The sequence below is a fragment of the Phytophthora cinnamomi genome (genome assembly GCF_018691715.1).
Source record: "Phytophthora cinnamomi strain GKB4 chromosome Unknown Contig102, whole genome shotgun sequence".
Lineage (NCBI taxonomy): Eukaryota > Oomycota > Peronosporomycetes > Peronosporales > Peronosporaceae > Phytophthora > Phytophthora cinnamomi.
This window is the reverse complement of record NW_027151035.1, coordinates 1-20,201: the sequence shown is the minus strand read 5'-3', so window position 1 is coordinate 20,201 and position 20,201 is coordinate 1. Positions and strand designations below refer to the sequence as shown.

General features: G+C 52.5%; 3 protein-coding genes across 4 annotated transcripts; all 3 read right to left on the bottom strand.

Annotated features, from left to right (window-relative positions):
* Positions 1-51: 51 nt before the first annotated feature.
* On the bottom strand, positions 52-855 carry IUM83_07818 (Carbonic anhydrase; the record flags this gene model as incomplete). The annotated part of the gene is made up of 1 exon (XM_067932145.1): positions 52-855. The coding sequence occupies one exon, from the start codon at positions 853-855 to the stop codon at positions 52-54; it is 804 nt and encodes a 267-aa protein (XP_067782956.1).
* Positions 856-8,531: 7,676 nt separating this feature from the next.
* IUM83_07817 (uncharacterized protein) lies at positions 8,532-10,673 on the bottom strand (the record flags this gene model as incomplete). Its single annotated transcript, XM_067932144.1, has 1 exon — positions 8,532-10,673. One exon carries the CDS (start codon positions 10,671-10,673, stop codon positions 8,532-8,534), a length of 2,142 nt encoding a protein of 713 aa, XP_067783000.1.
* A 1,283-nt stretch (positions 10,674-11,956) lies between these two features.
* On the bottom strand, positions 11,957-12,406 carry IUM83_07816 (Myosin-I heavy chain; the record flags this gene model as incomplete). 2 transcript variants are annotated; one of them, XM_067932142.1, is made up of 2 exons in its annotated part: positions 11,957-12,163; positions 12,230-12,406. In XM_067932142.1, 2 exons carry the CDS (start codon positions 12,404-12,406, stop codon positions 11,957-11,959), a joined length of 384 nt encoding a protein of 127 aa, XP_067782954.1. The 2 variants fall into 2 exon arrangements, with proteins under 2 accessions (XP_067782954.1, XP_067782955.1); XM_067932143.1 differs by having other exon boundaries at positions 11,957-12,118.
* Positions 12,407-20,201: the final 7,795 nt, after the last annotated feature.

Sequence of the window (20,201 nt, the reverse complement as noted above, 5' to 3'; positions counted from 1 at the left end):
TAGTATTTCGTTTCAACACTTAAAAAAACTGAAGTATACAATATACAATCTCTACAGCAACGCCGTCACAACGCGGCCGTTCAGGGATTGCACCGGACGCGCGTTCTTGCCGTCGTCCGTGATGTGTAGCTCGCGCAGCTGGGACTGCAGGCGCGCCAGGTCGGCCGTCGACGCGTCCACGGGTTTCTTCACCACCCACCAGTCCACGATCTCGCTGCACGCGGGTGTCGTCAGGCTGCCGGCGTAGTTGAACACGCCCTGCGCGTCCGCGGCCTTGTTCACCAGGTCGGCGTACGGCGTCAGACTCGCCGACGCCGTCGCATTCGCGCTCACCTTGTCGAGCGCGTCCAGCACGGAGACCACCCACGGGTCGCTCTGGCCCTCCACGGCCTTGAAGAACACGCCCGTCACCAGCATCGCAGAGCTGTCCGCGTTGCTGTGCACGAAGTGCACCTCGCCGCCCAAGTATTGGCCGTCCAGAGTGTGCTCCGACGGCACGTGCATGTGGAACTGCCGCATGTCGTACGACGCGCCATTGGCACTCACCGCGCACGAGCCGCCGTTCACGCTCGCCGTGAACGACTCGTCCGACTGTGACACGTTGAAGTCGGCGCACGAGCCGCTGAAGGTCAGCGAGCGCTTCTCGGACGTGCAGCCGACCGTCGTCACGATGTCGATGGGCGACTGGCGCTGGCCGCCGCACGTCGGGTAGTGCTCAGCCCACTGGTCGGGCGCGGCCATGCTGGTATCGTTAGCCTTGTATCCCCACGGTGCTCCCTCGGCTCCGTCAGCGGCGACGTTGGTAGTGATGAGTGCGGAGGCGGCGATGATGGTAGCGGCGGCGAAGACCTTCATGTTACGGCGCGAGTTGATGAAGTGTGGATGAAGGTGCTTGGTGTGCTGAGAGCAAGAATGAAAGTGAGCTGGAGTATTGGCGAGGTGAAGGAAGGAGTGGACACCAAAGCCCTTGTCGCTGAAGTGATGCACCGGCACAAATATGTAGCAGCGTTGCAGGGTTGTTGGTTAATCTCGAACGATAACCCCCTCGAATTAATATGTACAGGGTAACACTCCGCCCATCCCGCTTTCTCATTGTCCTATGGAATGATTTGAGCAAAACTCTGCTACACACGCTACGAATCGTCTAGTCGCTACATTTCAAATCGACCCATCTTCAACGCCGTATCCTCTATTATAAAAGCACAGACTTTGCAGCGAGCTCAGCTCATCCAAGTTGGATTCCAAGAGTTTGGCTGGATAGAGCTTGCCATGTCAAAGACGTGTCGCGAGGAATTCCCCGCCGGCACCTCCTTCCCAGAGAGACTCTCTCTCGGACACCGACTTCATCCTCCATTAGAACTGTACATGATAAGGTCGTTGATACGGATCTTGCTCGCGACAGAGCCTCGTTTCCCGCAACAGGAAGACGCAACCAAATAAAGACTGCATGCTGAGTTTATGTGGTCTACCTACAGTGATGAGAGAAATGTTCACATACGTCAGCACACTCCTCTACGATCAAGTCCTCTGCAAATTCTTCGCCGTCCAATGAGGCAAGCCGTGGCTGGCCGCACTTGAAGCGACCAGATGTCTAGCCAAGGCTACCACGACAACAGCATACGAGTTTCACTCAGCTGGCAATTCATCGACCCAAAGCCCAATGAAGTCCTACCTCGAGCGGACAGCCCAGCACTTGCAGCATTCGGGCAAAGCCCGTGAAGTACAAGAACCACACGAAAGGCGAATTCTACTCAAGACCGCCTAACTGCAGGCTTCTATAGGATAAAAAACATAAAACCCACACAAATTGTGGTTTTTATGTTTGGCCTTCTATTTAATAGAAGACCATTCGCCTACCATCCAAGCATACGTACACACTGAGGGATCCTTGATGTGTCACTGATGCTTCTGCTGTCGCAACGGCAATGCTACCAAACCACTTGGAAGTGCGTGCGTAAGTTCTGTCGTTTGTGTACGTTGCCAATTGCTCCATTACGCTTGCATTACCGGACCTAGCTGAACGATTTGAAGCAAGAATTGAGATTCTTAATCCTACAGTCGAACGAGTTTCAACGATTGACTTGTTGCGTTTCACTCATCGCCATCGCGTAAAGCAAGCTTTCGCCACCGCGGTGTGTGAGCAGAGTTGGAAGATTTCGGTAGGTGGTGTAACTTCGGTTACTCTGTTGGACATCGCAAGTGCTGGCGCCACCTGCGATGAGTGCAGTGGCGACGATAACGACCTGCGACGACTACAGCGACCCCTCCAGCTACAAAAGACGAAACTACTCATGCATACTAGGCTAGCCCAGCTTTTCTAGCAAACATCCAAACTAATTCATTCCGAAATATACCTGGTGCGAGGCACCACTACAAGTAGCAACCTTGTTCAGGATGAAGTGAGCTCCCTTCAGGTTATGAGCCCAACTGGCTCGCCTTCTGCCGCGACCAGTGAAGACTTCGAAGACTCGCGTGGCGATCACGAAGACCTTGAAGAATACTCGGAGGCACGAGGTGCTGACGACGCTGACGAAGAACACGTAACCCGACGGAATACTCGCTTAGGTCTACCAGACGACCGGCACTTCGACCCCTCGGACCAAGAGACGATGGAGGAACACGACCAACTGCACCTAATCCTTCAACTGCAGTCCGAACTTGCAGAGTTGAAAAAGCAACTCGCGACGAGAGCGCCCCGTGCCCCCTCCATGTCAGATACTAGCATGGAAACTGCGCCTCCATCTCCTAAGAATCCTAAAATCAAGGACATACGCTGCTCAAACTTCAAGGGAAACGAGGTATACCCTGGACTAGGAGCTGGCTTCGAGAATTTCATCCACGAGTTCGAGCACGCAATTAGGACGGAGGAGCTCGTGAACGGATCTACATGGACCGATGACATCAAAGCATCGGTGATTGTCAACTTCCTCGAGGGGAAGGCGTCCAGGTATTATCACATGAAGATCTCGGAGTGGCAGCACCGCCATGATGGTATCAGCATGCCGTATTCAGATGTGAAGCGCGCGATGCGTGCAGAGTTTGGCTGTAAGCTAAGTCAACTAGAACTCAGCACGAAGATGCAGTGCCACAAGCGAGAAGGTGACTCATGGCATGACTACCTGGAATACCTGAACTTCATTGAGAGCCTCATGGAAGGTGATCAGACCAAGATGGTCATGGAGATATTCGGGAACAACGCGTGTCCCGAGTTAGCGCCCACGCTGCTGTCATCGGTCTCCGACGATGCAACCGACTATGTAGTGGAAACTGACCGCATGAAGCGACTACTGTACAAGCTCAAAGGTGACGGTCGTAGATGTGGGGCGAAGAGAGATGAGCGCAAAACTCGCCATGGGGACCACCGAAACCCGGGTTCACATAGTAATCGCAGTCACGAACGTGGCAACCGCCAAAATAATGACCTCCATTGGCGCAACCAGCAGAAAAACAATAGCACGTCGGATCGACGTCCGCAACAGCAAAATAATGGTCAAGCGTACGCTGTCACTGGGAATCGAGGTGAAATTCGCTGCCATGTGTGCGGCCAGCCTGGACACAAGATCTTCACGTATCCACTCGTCGAACAAGCAAAGAAATTAGTCGCCAGTGGAAGTGCGAACATCGCTGCCACCGACGATAGCGAAAACAGCGCATCCAGTGATTCTGATAACGAAGCCCACGTTTGGGTCGCAGCCCGCGACGCTGAGCGAAGCACTGCTACTTCGACAAGAAATGTTTGGACTGTGGACTCTGGAGCTACTCACCACCTTTGCATTGACCGTAAACAACTATTCGCGATCGAGCCAGCTTTCCTTTTGGTGCGAGTTGCAAATGGAGATCTCGTCGCCGCCACTGAGAAGGGAAAGACTGTCATCACGACGATGGCGAAAGGAGTGCCACGTACAGTCCTACTAGAAAACGTGTACTACGCAAAAGGCATAGATCGCAACCTAATTTCAGTGGCCCAACTCACCACGCGAGGATTCACTTGCACTTTTGGAAAAGTGCAGTGCACAATTACGACTAAGACGGGCAAAATTGCAGCTGAAGTGGGAAAATCTCCCACAACTGGTCTCTGGTCGGTAGGAATCGAGCAAGGTTCGGCCTCTTTTGCAGCAATGACGACCTCTACGCTCCAGCAGTGGCATGAACGGTTGGGTCACGTGAACTACCAGGACCTAGTACGCATGATTGACAAGAACCTTGTTGAAGGCATGGTTGCTTCTAATCGCAAGGTGGATTTCTGCATGAACTGTGCTGAAGCGAAGCAAGCTCGACGTGCGAAGAATAAGCAGGATACGTCCACATCTGCTCCAACGGATGAACCTGGTGCCACATTGTGCGTAGACTTGAAGACAGACATGGCCCCTGATCGTCTCGGTCACAAACACATCTTGACAATTGTGGATCACGCTACAAACTACAACCGCGTCTACCTGCTCCGTAAAAAGAGCGACGCTGAAGGACATCTAGAGGATTTCGTAAGTGAGTTTGAGCGTCAACACAATATCAAAGTAAAAGTGATTCGCTCAGACGGTGGTGGTGAATTTGGTAGCACCAGACTCGGCCGGTTCCTGCGTAATCGAGGTATCCTCCACCAAGAAACTGAAGCGGGTATGTCGTCGTCTAATGGAAAGGCAGAACGATTTCATAGGACAGTTATGGATTCGGCTCGAGCAATGCTATGGGCTTCGGCACTACCCCAGCGATTTTGGGGCGATGCTGTTCTTTATGCGAGCTACATTCGCAATTATGTGCCGACCCGAGCGAACGCCGACCACGCGTCTCCCATTGAGGCACTCTCAGGAAAAAGACCTAGTGTTTCGCACATCCTAAAATTTGGCTCAAAGTGTACGAGCCATGTTGCTCATGCAACGAAGCGATCAGCGCAGAAACGTGCTGAAAAAGGAGTTGTTATCGGTGTCGACCTCAAGAAGAAAGCGTACCGTGTTCTCATCCCGCGAACCAAACGGGTTATCTCGACAACACATATCCGGAACATCGATCGTCTGGACTCGCGCGCTGTGGGGCGATACATGGACACTGTCGACGCAGAAAACAATGGCGCGGAGGAGGAAGCTGATGGTTTGCAGTTCGAAAACACCAGCCCACCGGGTGGTAATGGTGGGGCCACACGATCTGGCAGCCCTGAGGAGCAGCACCAACTGACGTCTCGTGCAATTCAGCGCATCTTTGGCCTGAGTCGAGGTGCGCGAGCACTGTCCCGCGATGACTTTCGTCTTCCTCAATCTTTCCTTGATGAATTTGCCACGCCAGCCTCCGCTCTGCTTACTATCGTACTCAACGAGGGTACAGCGTTTGCAGTTCAACTGGAGCGTGACGAGATTAAAGAACCGGTAACCGTGGAGGAGGCCATGAACAGCCCGTATTGGCACGAGTGGCGGCAGGCAATAGAAGAAGAGCTCCGGGCGATATCAGAGAACGCTACCTGGGAAATAGTGGACATCCCTACTGATGGAAACCTGATTAGTGCAAAATGGGTATTTAAGATCAAGTTCGACAACAAAGGTGAATTGGAACGGTTTAAAGCGCGGCTTGTGGCTCGCGGCTTCACTCAAAAGTTTGGCATTGATTTCGCCGAATCCTTTGCACTCGTACTTAAGATCGCAAGTCTACGATTCATTGTGGCCCTCGCATCTCAGTGGCATGCCGCCATTCGACAAGGTGATATCCCTAATGCATACCTACGAGCAGACCTCGACCGACCCATTTACATGCGAGCCCCCGCCGGACTTCAAATCCCCAAGGGCACATGTCTACTGCTGCGAAAAAGCCTCTACGGCCTAAAACAAAGCGGCAAGCTGTGGAACGATACTATTGACCACTACTTGCTAGAACTTGGCTTCAAAAGGAGCCAACTTGACCCGTGCTTGTACTTTAGGTGGCATGAGGGCAAACTAACGGTACTAGGCCTCTATGTCGATGATGTGGTGGTCGTCAGCCAGCGTGAAAACGATTCCGACTGGACAATGCATAAGCTCGCCGACAAATTCCAGATCAAGGACATGGGTCCAGCGAAGAAATGTTTGGGAGTTAACATTGAGCAAAGCGACCGAGGCATCTACCTCCACCAGGCAACTAATATTGACGGTTTGCTGGCCAAGTGTAGCATGGAGAACAGCCGCCCCGTGACTACGCCGATGGAGTCGACTAAGGACCTGAACGGAGAAGACAGTGAGCCCTTCTACGACACAAGCAGCATGCGGGAGACGATCGGGTCTCTACTATGGATTAGCAACTGCACTAGACCCGATATTACCATGCCAGTGAACTACCTGGCACGTTTCGTAGCGAGGCCCACGGCGGCTCATTGGACTGCGGTCAAACGTATCCTGCGCTACTTGCGAGGATCACGGGAGGTGATGTTGTACTTTCCCCGACCACAAGCACCACGATACACTATTGAAGCAGCCATCTTCAGCGATGCTGACTGGGCCAGGGGCAAGGACGCAAAATCGACTTCAGGAGGATTGCTCACCATCAACGCCATGCCCATTGCGTGGTACAGCAAGAAACAGTCTACCGTCGCACTCTCTACAGCCGAAGCTGAGTACATCGCTGGGGCGACGGCAGTACAAGACTGCTTATGGGTGAAGCAGCTCCTGGATGAGCTTGATTTACACGGCAAAGATAATAATATGGACTTGTACATCGACAATCAGAGCGCGATCAAGAACATGGAGAACGATGTGACGACTGCACGCATGAAGCATATCAACATAAAATTTCACTTCATTCGTGACGCCATCCGCAAGAAGCAGATAACGGTGACCTACTGCCCTACCACATTGATGAAGGCCGACATTTTCGCGAAGCCACTCGGCAAAACGCTGCATGAACGCAACATGGTCATGCTGAAGGTAGTCAACCCGCATACAAACAAGCTGTAGACATGAGTCATCTCGGCCGAGGAGGACTGTTGGACATCGCAAGTGCTGGCGCCACCTGCGATGAGTGCAGTGGCGACGATAACGACCTGCGACGACTACAGCGACCCCTCCAGCTACAAAAGACGAAACGACTCATGCATACTAGGCTAGCCCAGCTTTTCTAGCAAACATCCAAACTAATTCATTCCGAAATATACCTGGGGCGAGGCACCACTACAAGGAGCAACCTTGTTCAGGATCAAGTGAGCTCCCTTCATACTCCTCTTGTCTCGTCTCCTGCTGCAGTTTCTTCGGCGGCGCCGAGCTCACGCTGCTCACCAGCGGCGAATTTCAACCCCACGTTTAACCGCCTAATACCCTCACGCGCACTTGAAAAATATATTGCCGCCTGAGTTCATTCGTCCATAAAATAATTGCTAAATTAACCTAAACAACAATTATGTATAATCATTGTAAATATTAATTTACTTTGCTATTATTAGCAAAATTGGTTCTGGCGCCACCTTAATGTCAATTATTGTTATACATAATGTTCTGCATTTTAGTAATTTAAAGTTCTAGAGGTACATTATTGTTTAATGCTGATTGCTATCATATTACTGTTTTTATTCTACTACAGGAAAGAGTATCCATGACGGCTGGCGACCTGGAAGCTGCGATGAAAGCTTCTAGCATCGTCACTGTGACAACAGGCTGAAGCATGGAAGATAAAAGATAGGGCTGAAGGGAACCCACGACAAAGCCCCAGACATTTTGGTGCGCAGTCTCATCTACCTCGAAGCTCATTGACTTGTACACCATGCATGAGCGCTTACGTAGTGCTCGCTCTTCGGACGTCGATTACTTAGGTTCATGGCGCGGTCGATCTTGGAGCAGTCCAGATCAACGTCCTTGGTTTGAAACTCTATTCCGTGAAGGTCATATCCATGTCGATTATATCTAGAGCTGGTGCCATTGCATTATGATTACCATGTCCAGAATTATTGGATTCCCTCTTCCGTTTGCATTGGTAGAGAGGATTCCGGCGTGGTTGGTTGTACATGTACTAATTGCGTGCTTTGGGTGTCGTTTAGGACGCTCGCTGAAGCAAGATACGCAGATCCTCCGCGAACTGATAAGCTATGTTATCGTTCTTGTCTGCCACGTGCTACTCACATTTATCTGTCCGGCATATCTTTACGGATTCTCGTGTGTTGGACCATTGACTCAATAGTTCTACGTTCCTCTCATCAAAATACTTCCGGACATAGAATTTGACCTGATGCCACAGAATATGATTTTGAATGTAGATGTCTTCAATGCGCTTTACGTTTCAAATTCAGTGCAAAATTCAAGTTCCACAATTACAATGCTAGAAGTGATCGCACTAGACACCTTCTTCGGGTCCAGCCATGTGGATCTTTTACACTCGCTGGAGCAAAACTGTAGGAACCATTGATAATTGCCGGAATGTCTTGTGGCGGCTGATTCAGTTTTTATTGCATCAGGTGCTGGTCGTTCAGCTGGTTGAAAGACGACCATACTCAAACGTAGCGCTCACAACACGCAGTATATGAATGGAATGAATGAATATTCGCTACAGTGTACAGATGTGACAAAACCCGCGCTCGCGACCACAATTTAGCGCTTCTTGCTCGGGCGAACGAGACATTTGTCGCGCAAGTCATTGGCGAGCACAGTCGCTTTGGGCCGAGGAACTTCAAGTATGTTACTTACCTCACCGTCGCTTAGAGCCTCGGCGTAAATATCCATCAGGTACCGTGGAAGTAAGGGTGCTTCGCCAAGACCATGCAGCTCAGCAAATAAGCACCAAACCATCGGCGCCACCACTCGATAGTCCTTGAGAAGAACTAGTCCTTCGCGTGCGGTGTCAGGTCGGCCAGGAGCATCGTGAGCGAGCATTTTGCGCCAATCGAGGTGGAGGAGGTTCTCGTTGGTAATTGGACCTGGTTCGGGCCCACCTCGAGCAACGAAGTCCACCCACCGAGCCATCCATTTCGCGTCAATACAGAACCAACACTCGCGGCGTCGTAACGCTGTCTTGTCATAGTGCATCACGAGCGCCAACTCAAATTTGCGGCGCTTGTCAAAGTCTTCCTCAAAAACAGGACGTGTTACAACTCGATGCATCGCAGGAGGGCGCTGCACACTGGACTGCTGTTGCTCTCGCGGAGGTAAGCGAAATACAATGGTGCGAGGCTGTTGGCCGAGCTCGCCAAGTTTCGTTCGCACATCATTCAGGGTTGCATTGGACAGGTCCTCGCCATTGATGCGTACAATCACTGAACCAGGAACGATATCTCCGTTACGCTCAAGCGCACCTTTAGAACCATCTCGCAACTTCACGAACCCCATCACAACAGCGCAGTCCAGCACACCACCATCCAGGTTCAACCCCAACGGTCCAGGAGGTGCTACAGCAGTCACGTACTCCGCGTCGGCATCTTCCTCAATCGAATCATCACGGTCGAACTGGTTTGTCTGAGCCATGAGTGATGCTGCAATGGTGCCAGATGACACATTTGACGCCATGGACAACGGAACAGGTGACGGTTGTTGCGGCTTCTGGGGAGACAATTCCTCGGGATGCTCGGGGGAGAAAGCGTTCGTCTTCTTGGATGGAGCTGAAGCGGGTTTCCAGGTTGATTCTTGAGTGGCGCCTTGACCTCCTGCTCCTAGTTCTTCACCACTTTCGTCTCCACTTTCGTCGTCGCTGGAGTCGTCACTATCGAAATGACGTGTCTCCGCTAAAGCCGCCATCGTACCAAAAGACAACTCCTTCGGAATCGACGGAGGAACGTCGTCAATTTCCAAAGACAATCGTTTCGGCTGCGCAGGTGATTGAACTTGCTGCACCACAGGTCGCGGTTCTTCCAGCGGCGCCACCTGCTGCAATTTCTCCGGCGACGCCGAGCTCACGCTGCTCGCCAGTGGTGTGCTCGACGATCCGTCCAGGTTCGACCCCGTCAGCGTCCAGCTCGCGCTGCCTTCGCTCGACTGGTCCTCCGCCACACGCGCATCCGAGGCCAGTACCACGTCCCGGACCACCGTCGCGTCCGCGACCTGAATCTCCTGGAACGAGTCTTCAGCCGACGACGACCCGCTCCCCGACACGACAGCATTGTCCCGCTCTTCGACCTTCTCTTCATCTTCTTCCTCCTCGAACTCTTCCTCCTCGCCTTCCTCCTCCTCCTCTCGTGGCGGAGGCCCTCGATGCGGTGCAAACTGCTGACTCAACGGCAAGTGGCTGTAACTGTCACCGCCAACGTCTACGTGAACGTGTCCGCTCTGTTGCTGCACCTGTCTCTTCACTGGAACCTTCTCCTCCTCGTCGTCTTCTTCTTCCTCCTCTTCTTCCTCCTCTTCTTCTCTTGGCGGGGGGCCTCTCCTGGGCGCGAACTGATGGCTCAGCGGCACGTCGTTGTCGCCGTCGTCGTCTGCCAGAGGCACGCGGAACCGGAGCGTGCGCGGCAGGTGGCTCGTCTCACGCAGCACCTGCCCCACCTCCTGGAAGCCCAGGTCCTCCGCCGCGAAGTCGTACTCGTTCACGGCCAGCAGCAGGCTGCCCACGGGCACGCGGCCGCTGGTCTCCACGGCGCCGCGCTGCCCCGGGCGCGACGGCGACACGGGCGCGAAGCCCTCGAGCACGGGCCGGTCCAGGTCGTCGCCGTCCAGCAGCACGCCCAGCGGACCGGCGGGCACCTGCACCTCCACCACGGCGTGGCGGCGCCCGCCCAGCAGCCAGCGCGCGCTCGTCGCCATATCGAGGGATAGCAGCCTCGACAGGGTCTGATCGAATCGACTAATGCGCCTCTGCCCCTGATATTATTTGATGGGGCCGTCACTGACACGAGGCGTCACTAAAGCGAACGAACTTCAACTTGACCAGTAGTTGGAAGCCTGCACAGTAGCGCATCTCGACTCCTCTGTCGAGGCCGCATGGCGCGCGAGGTGTTTCAGCCTGCCCACAACATAACAAAGGACGTTTTGGTTAAATAGCGCAATGACTCAATAGCGTAATGATTAGATAGCGTAATGATAACGGGTTTTTTATCGGGTTATCTGACTTCGATCTCCCATAATAATCTGCTTAAGAGAGAAAAAAAATGAAACCAGAAAGCTACTGCGAATACGCCAAGTGCAAGTCACCCATGATAGCTTGAGTCTTTCGGCAGAACGACTGGAAATGGCGGTGGGGGACAGCTGTCACACTGGCGTCATTGTTGTCGTGGCATAGATTGTTCCGAGTCTCCGAGAAGTTGAACAAGTCTTCGCCGAGCTCGACTCCTCTAGCCTTGTGGAATCCCTTCATCATTTAGAGGTGGCATAAGGAAGAAAGTAAAGCGAAACAGTCGCTAAACTTACCTTGTATTGGCTCGACAAACTGCTTCGCACACTGCTCCATGCGATGCTAGGTCGTTCCACACGCAATGTAGGAAGCTAGTTGCAACTTCATGTCAGCGATAACGCTTCGCAGCTCTGCTACGTCGCGTAGTCCATTCTCTAGGACTAGTGCACGGCACGTCACATCTCGCGCCATATCACATATCTGATTTCATTCCTCAACTGCGGGGGTGTACCCGTTGAAAACTTTCTATTCGTTAAGCATGGAAATGGCAGGTCATTTCCTTCTGAAGTGCGACTTGGTCTCGATTTCACACTTTCTTTTCTTCTCGTTCTTTAGCAAGTGACGCACGATAACGTTGCTCCACTTTTTCATTGTTACCGGACCGGAGGATCCGGGGTTCGCAGTTCGAACCCTTCGCAGGGGGAAATTAGCGGTTATCAGGGTGATGGAAGTGTGTATGCTCAAGCTGATTTTTGTCGTTTTTCTTCATGGTGTGTGTTTGGAGGTGGTTCCGACCGCGGCACATGCCCACCACTATGTTAAAAGACAGAGTAGGCGTTCATTGAGCGATGTAACAGAGAAAGCTGACTACAGTGAATGCATGGGGATAGGAATGAATGAATGGATGAATGATGATTTGTGTGTCAGCGGTGGGGGCTCGAGATCGTGCGTGCGCTTGACAGCTGCGCCGGCGATGCTACGCAGGCGTCACCGGCACGACGTGGCGGGGATTCGTATCTACCTGGCAGCAATTGCGATAGATGCGTAGCTTGGAGGGGTCGAACGAGATGATATCTCCCGGCTTCGGGAGATTCGGGTTCTCGGCTGCGATGTCGTACAGCAAAAGGGTTATGTGGGACTGGTTGACCTCGTATGGGTTATCGTGTTGAGCCTCCCGATAGATCTGCGTTTCATCACAGGTAGAGGATCGACTCGTGTGCTGTTTCACAGTGCGGCAGTTGACGCTTACCGTTTGCTGCTCATGGAGCGGCTCGAGTTCCGTCCGCTTGCCGAGGTAGACACGCAGGAAGCGGAACGTGTGGACGGTCTTCTTCACGGTCCACAGGAGGCGTGCTTGGACGCGGACCGATCCGCGAATCTCCAGATCCGACACGTCGTTGTGGGTGATGAAGTCGCGCAAATCCATGATTGTACAAAATAGATTGGAAAGGGCAAGCAAAACAGAACGTTTCTAAGCCATATATGTGGAAGTCTGTGTTTTTATGGACTGCTACTCAGTTTATGTAATTCACATCAGCATAGCAAAATATTCTATTGGTTATTAATATTGTGGGTTCTACTCAAATTTCCTCAGACGATTCATTGAATCGCCCGAGCCCAATCGCGCGACCAATCGCCCGACCACTAACCAGCATATACAACATCACCGGGTTTCCAAGAAAGCTGTCAGTCCTCAAAGATGGCGTCCCCAGCCCCAGAATCGCAGGAGCGTGTGCGAGTGTCCCCGTACCCGGAGCGCCGTCGCAGCCCTGTTTCAAATGAGGTCTACACGCCTGTAATCTCAAGCATCTACCGCCTGATCGTGCAGCCGATAGTAAAAAGGAATCAGAGGTGTCACCGAACGTGACACCTCTGGTACAGCTTTGTACCCCTTCATTGCTGCTGGAGCTTCGTTTCAGGACATTCTGGAGAAGCTATGGGAGCAATTGAGCTCTCACGTCAAGGGGCGGGCAGTGAAGGCGAATGAATCGTGGACTATTGAGGCCGCTTCGAGGGAGAGCTGGGTAAAATTCATGGTCTTCAAGGTCAAGAAGCACATCATCGATAGCTCTAAGTCAGAGGGGGACTGGAACACCTGGCTACATCTGATGCACGACAAGACTGTAACGCTCCTGATCTACGAGTACGGAAGCGGAGTTGGGACCGTCAAGCGTTCTTGAAGGCTTGTATTCGCCCGACCGAGACCGACCGCTCTGGTGCAGCAGCGGAGGTCACACTTCGAGAGGTAGTGAGGCATCTACAGGAGCAGTGGGGGGCGAGTTACGATGGATCGGCTGTCGTGTGGTGCATGTGGGCGAATGAGCTTACGCGTATCGACGAGTATAGCAGAATACGTCACGACGTAGTAATAGGGCTGAAGTTGATGTGATATGCGTAAGAAAGCCACTGCAATTTTTATTTTGTTTCGTCTTCGCTCTACTCACTTCCTGCAGGCAAATCTAGCGCGTGAAATCCGAAGAAATCGTCTCCTGCACCATTAAGCTCTGATTCGTTTCCCCAATTTCCTGTAACTGTTCCTTGTTCTGACGATAGCGGCCCTGCAGGATTGAAAGTGCCTTGCACCGACCAACCGCAATGCTCAAATACTCGACTTATGTTGGCGTTTTCAAATCGGCTGAACGTCTCCACTACGAACGGACGTAAATCACGGTCACCAGACTCCACATAAAATCGCTGAAAAGCTCTCTTCACGTAGCCGGACACGAATTCAATTGGATTAAAAAAATGGGCCGTAGGCCGGTAGAAAGATTGGTACAATACCGATGCTTCTCAGGTAGTGGACAATTTCAGGGTGGCGGTGAATTGTTGCTCCATCTAATATCCAGACTGAGTTGGATCTCGGGTAGGGCCGAACGCCTGATCTTTTGGAGTACGCGAAGTCTTGACAACATGTCACGAACTCCGCCCGATCAAACATCCCGATAGTATCGTAGTAGTCAATATTGACATTGAAACCGACAAATGTTAGCAGCGACAACCTAGGTTTGCGCTGGAACTCGCCACGAACAACAACCTTTTGGCCTCGAACAGCGTACCCCGCTTACGCATCATGTCTCGGTTATCGAATGAGACTTCGTCCAGAAACACGATATTATCGTGACTCCAATTGATATGGCTCAGCTCCTCCACAAAGCGAAAAATATCACGCTCCTTAATGTGAATAGCTCACCGCTCCAGAACTTTCCAAGTCAATCCATAATCATGGATGATTCTCCACACAGTCGTCTTTGTAATTGTGAGTTGATAGTGATGCTTGAACGCTTCCTGTGCTTCATCCAGATATGACAGTGGTCTCAGCTCAAAAAGGTGGCGAAGCCACTGCCGTTGCTCCAAAGTGAATATTGTCGCTACCCGCGCTGTAGCTCGTTCGTAGGTCCCGGTTTCTTCATACACACGTATCCAGTTCCCAATGGTTTTGATACTCTTGTTGTAGATGCGTGCTAAGTCGGACCGTGTGTAGCCGAGATAATAGTAACCATACAAGCAATGAAAGACCGTGTTGGGGTGAGCGTGTTGTTTGGTTACGGCTTGCTCCATCTGTGTGCCTCCACTGCCTTAAAATGCCAGGCCGATGCAATGACGGAGGCAGTGCAGTAAGCCGAAACTGCACCAACAAATGGTAAACGTGTCTGCGGAGGCGGACCCAAGCGATCCACAACGAATACTCGTGGATAGCCATGCCTCCGGCGAGAGAACAACAGCCACCTAAGGCAACAGCTTCAACAAGCGCAACAGGAGCCTGAGTCTTCAGCTATCCACAACGTCCTTCTAGACGAGCAAACTACCGACACAAGAACTACACAATCACGGAAGTAGCACGACGATACCTCTGGCGATGCACAGCAGGTGTGTAACGGGGTTACACGCACAAGTGGCTACAAGCCACTTGTGATTTTAACAGATAAGATATCTGTTAAAAGGTTTAGATACTTCCTCACCTTGGTGTAAGCCACACCAATGGATACATTGAAGTGGGCCACCACAATGAGTGGTCCACACCTACCCAAAGATCCTATTGGTAGAAAGCAGCATCTTTCTACCAATTAGAGACGTGCATATTGGCGGGGCTCTGACAGCCAGCCGCTGCCAACCCCTTTCATAGATGCTAAACAGTTTTAGCAGATTTAGGAGGAAGATCAATTTACAAACAATACAGTTCTCATTTTACCTAATTTAAGTCAATTGGAATCGTATCTGATTTAAATTATATTTGTGTATTCAAATATAATTAACTCAAGTAATTACTAAGTACTTACGCTTCCTCATACACGTAGCGCAACGTGTAAGCTAAAGTAGTGAGTCAAGTTAGACCCACTACACCTGGTAGCACTTTGTAGTCCGTCCAACGACCGACCGCTTGACGTTCGTACGAGGAGTACGAACGCGGAGCCGAGAACCACATGAGCACGGAGGTGCCCATGGAGAGCTCCAATACGCCTGCAACGCATGTTGCACGCGCTGACTCCCCCCACCTGTCTGACCCAGAGTGGGAAGCCCTCCAACGACAGTCAACAGTCATTGGAGAAGCGGCGATAGCTACGATGCTGCGTACGCTATCGCCGACGGAGCAACATGGTGTTGCTCTAGGATTCATCATGAAGGAGCAGCGTGATGCTGCTTCCTCAGTAACAGCGTCGTCAGGGACGACACCGCGTGCTCAATCTTTGAAATTGAGCGTAAGCAATTACGTGGGAAGAGAGGGCGAGCCTCTCCTCCGGTGGCTTGTCGATCTCGACACAGCCATAGCGGCTCGACGCATCGTCGACCCGCTGTCAAAGGTTGCGTTCGCCATGTCATGTATTGGCGGACGAGCGAGGAGTTGGACGTATGGGCGCCGACTCTCCGATCTTACGTGCTTCAGCACGTACGAAATATTCAAAGAGGAGCTCAGACAAGCGTTTGAGCCCCCGCAAAACGAGTTCCGGTCGAGGGCGGAGTTCCTCGACCTTCAGCAGGGTAAGCATGACGTCCATGCTCACGCGCAGCGCGCACGATACTTGGTATCAAATATCGTGACTAACCCGATTGACGAGGCGACGAAGGTCGTCACGTTCATGAAAGGACTTAGAGATGGGCCCGTGAAGACCTATCTCTTCCGAGAGTACCCGAGTACTCTCGAAGCTGCGATTACTCTCGCAATGCAAGAAGGGCTTAGCCTGCGGCAGGCTAAACTCCATGCAAATGCGCCGAGGCCGCAACCGCACCCGGTAGCGAGGACGGGAGGTCCGGAACCAATGGACCTCTCGAACGCAACAACTGTTGGTTACCAGCAGCAGGGAGGTAACGTGCGATGCTTCCGTTGCGGAAGGATCGGTCCCTTTGCACGGGAGTGCACAGCTCCCATGCCCCCTGGAGGTGGCCGTCGTGGCGATGCTATGCAAGAAACAAGACGACAGGCCGAACCTAGTCATCTTGAAGGTAACGTCGAAGAGAGCGAGCAACTCTCTTCGCGCTCTGGTAGATTTGGGCGCGTCGAACAACTTTGTTCGACTGCGGAGTTTACCGAGTCTTGACTTCGAGGAAGTAAATGTACCTCGAAGTCTTCTGGAGGTACGACTGGCAACAGGTGCCATCGTAAAGACCGAGAAGCGCGTCGTGAACGTACAAACAACGAGTGTTTGTCGAACACTTACCGTCCTGGACCTGGACGATAAGTTCGACGTGGTAATGGGTATACCGTGGCATGGACGGCATGACCCGATGATCGACTGGAAGAAGCGCACGCTCGTGCGCTTCGACCGCGACAGCGGAACAGAGAGCGATGACCCTGTTACCGCAGCGCACGCACCAGCAGGTGCGCGCGGCTCACCAGTCGAGACAGCGCAAAATTCTGCTGTCCCGGAGTGCCCAGGAAGTGCGCGAGGGCGCGCACAATTGAGACCAACGTCAGCAATGCTGCCGACGTCAGAAGAAAAAGATGTGCTGGTTCCGGGAACCAACACCCACGTTCAAGCGTGTAAGGGACAGTCCCTGACCCGAAGAGGTCAGGTCGACAACGACGCGTCGGCTCCGGGAGCCGACGCACCCTCGGTCATGAGGGGCTCCGCCAATGAATGGCGTCGAGGTGACGAAGGCGTGTCAACTCCGGGAGTTGACGCTGCAAACAGTGCGGACAGTTGCAAACGTACCGCACTGACGCAATTTGCATGCTGTCGTGCAGCCGGGCTGCACGACGAAGCGCCATGCGATCAAGTCGGGCTTGATATTGCGCGCCCGCAGACAGGGTCTGCCGGCGAAAGGACACATTACCGTGCAGCCGGGCTGCACGAAGGAAAATGCGGTCAAACCGGGCTTGATACCGCGCGCCCGCGGACAGGGTCCGCCGGCGAACAACCGTCCACGGCCGGGCCTGGACCGGAAGAACAACTGTGCGGAGCCGGGCTCCGCACAACAAGAAGACGGCGCATGCGAAGAACGCTGCGCAAGTCTCGGTCCGGGACCGAGACGCCACGAGAACAGTCTGCTGAGCAGACTGAGGCGGTGACACCGGACGTCGAGACGCTAAGCGTCTTGACGCGCACCGATACTGGATTCCAGTATCGTGAAATGAAACTCGCTAATCCTCCGACGACGGCGTCGGAGTTGACTTCGCTTCACACGCGACTTGCACGATGGACGCATCGAGCAGGTCTGCGTTCTTTCGAACAGCGAAAGAACGGAGAGCGAGAGCGAAGAGCTGAGACAGCTCTTCATGGGAAGTACCACTGAGAGTGTCTTCACTCTCAGTTCGAAGACGAAGCGAGAGCGCTTCGAGGAACAAGGTTGGGACTCGCTGAAGTCGAGTCCCTATTACGAATTATTGAGGGAGTACAAAGACGTACTCCCGGAAGAGATTCCTGCGGAGCTTCCGCAGGATAAGGGCATTAGCACGCGATGAACCTGAAGAAGTGTATCTTCGGGGCGAGCGAGATACCCGTCCTCGCGTGTCTCGTAGGGAAAAAGGGTGTTCGCCCTGACCCGGAAAAGGCCAGAGTGATCGATGAATGGCCAACACCGTCAAGTGTCAAGGAACTGAGGCGGTTTCTTGGCTTGGCCACTGTAGTGGGCCTACTTTGACTCACTAGTTTAGCTTACACATCGCGCTACGTGTATGAGGTGGCGTAGGAGGTTATTAATAATTAGAATTAATTATACTTGAGTCCACAAGTATAATATAAATCAAATAAAACACCAAGTAACTATTTTAAGGCAAAATGAGAACTGTATTGTTTGTAAATTGATCTTCCTCCTAAATCTGCTAAAACTGTTTAGCATCTATGAAAGGGGTTCACAGCGGCTGGCTGTCAGAGCCCCGCCAATATACACGTCTCTAATTGGCAGAAATATGCTGCTATCTACCAATAGGACCTTTTTGTAGGTGTGGACCACTCATTGTGGTGGCCCACTTCAATGTATCCGTTGGTGTGACTTACACCAATGTGAGGAAGTATCTAAAACCTTTAACAGATATTTATCTGTTAAACCAAAAGTGACAAATGTCATGCACAAGTGACTGTTGTCACTTGTGTGTGTAACCCCGTTACACCATCCCCCCGTTAAGCTTAGACGTGTCGGTCTCGACACGTCAATTAATATTGACTGCTTGTCAATTGTTTGAGCTGGGGTTTCCGTGCTCATCCGTAATGAGCACGACCAAGCTGAACACCGCCATTGCAACAGAGGGTAAGCTCTCTGTTGCTGAGTACCATGCGCAGTAGGGCGTGGTGCGCCGCTACCACGGGAACAGACAACACAGTGTCTGTGTACGATTCTTCGATGTCGACCGCGTCTGTGCGTCGACATCTCTAAGCGAATTTCTGTTGCTTACCGTGATCGGGTAAGCAAGCGCCAAAGCACTTCGAGGCCTTCTCGAAGCGAGGCAAGTATTAGCAACTCCACGCTGTTGCGGTGGAGGCTGGTGTCCGTGCGCCGTGCGCACTGTCCGTCCAGGTGGCGGTGCGTATTAGCAACCGCGACCACAACAGGTATACTATATGTATACCTGAAAGCTTCAATGATTTCCGTGCTAATTATCTAGCACGCGAGTCGTCAGGCGTTGTAGATTACTACAGCGCTCGCACTAACTTCTTGCTGGTAGTGCGTGTTGGGCTTCGTATTCCTTCACCATGTCCGGAACGTCTTCCATCAGGACGTTCCGTGGTTCCCATGTGTCGTGTTGGGGAGGGAAACCTCTTCAGCGAATACGAAAACAACCCGGACCTCGGATTGTTTTCCTATGATCAACAATTCGCTGGACGATCCGGCGAATTTCTCCGCGTGCGTCTCGCAGCGGTGGCGGAGTTGGTGGAAACACACCCCGTTAGTCAACGCCATGTTGATCTTCATCTCGTGTTGCTTCACGACCAGGTGATGGTCGTGGAGTACCTTCAGAGCGCGGAGGTTGCCGCTCTGTACCTTCGTGTCCCGGCTGTGGCGGTCTCCCATACCGCCTTGAACATGCCGGTCGGGCTGTAGGCCCGACTGTATTAACTGCTCCAGCGCGTAGTCGCGCTGGAGAAGAGGGTTTCCCCTGCCGAGTCTGTCTCTTCGGGTCAGACGAGCCACTTGGCCCGTGCTGAAGGTATGGCTTTTACCGTCCGACATAGAATGTCGGGTGGAGCCGCATGCTAGACGGTATGTCTAGCGTGTATGCGTTACCGTGGCGTGCCATTACCGTGAATGGCCCGATGAAGCGTGGAGCAAGCTTACTTGCTCCGAAATCCGAAACTGCATGTTCAGGCAGGTTTTGAGTAGCTAACAAAACCAATGAATACACTTTGAATTCATTTGTGTTGCCCCTGCCAATATTATCGGCGTTCAGCTTCTGTCTGTCCACAGAAGCTGCCATCGTGTCCTGGACAAACCGAATTACGACTTGTCTTTTATTGATGAAGTCAGTCGCATCCGAGCTGAACTCGTTCAGCTCGCTCTCCGCAAGAGGCCCGGCCTCTGCGTGGTTCTTCGCGGTGTCTGCGCCCTGCGCAGGCCCGTGGTCCTTGTTCCATGTGGAGTCTGTGCTCTGCACAGACTCGTTTTCCTTGTGCTGGGGATCTGCGCCCTGCGCTGACCCTTGGTTCTTGCTGTCAAGGTCTGCGCAGACTTGGTTATCTTGTTCCTTGTCGTCGCGGCTGACACTATGCGGGTGTCAGCGGCGGTGTAACTGCTGTAACAAGTCGCAGACTGCTTCAAAAGTAGGCAGCGCGAGCCTCTAACTCCCAAAC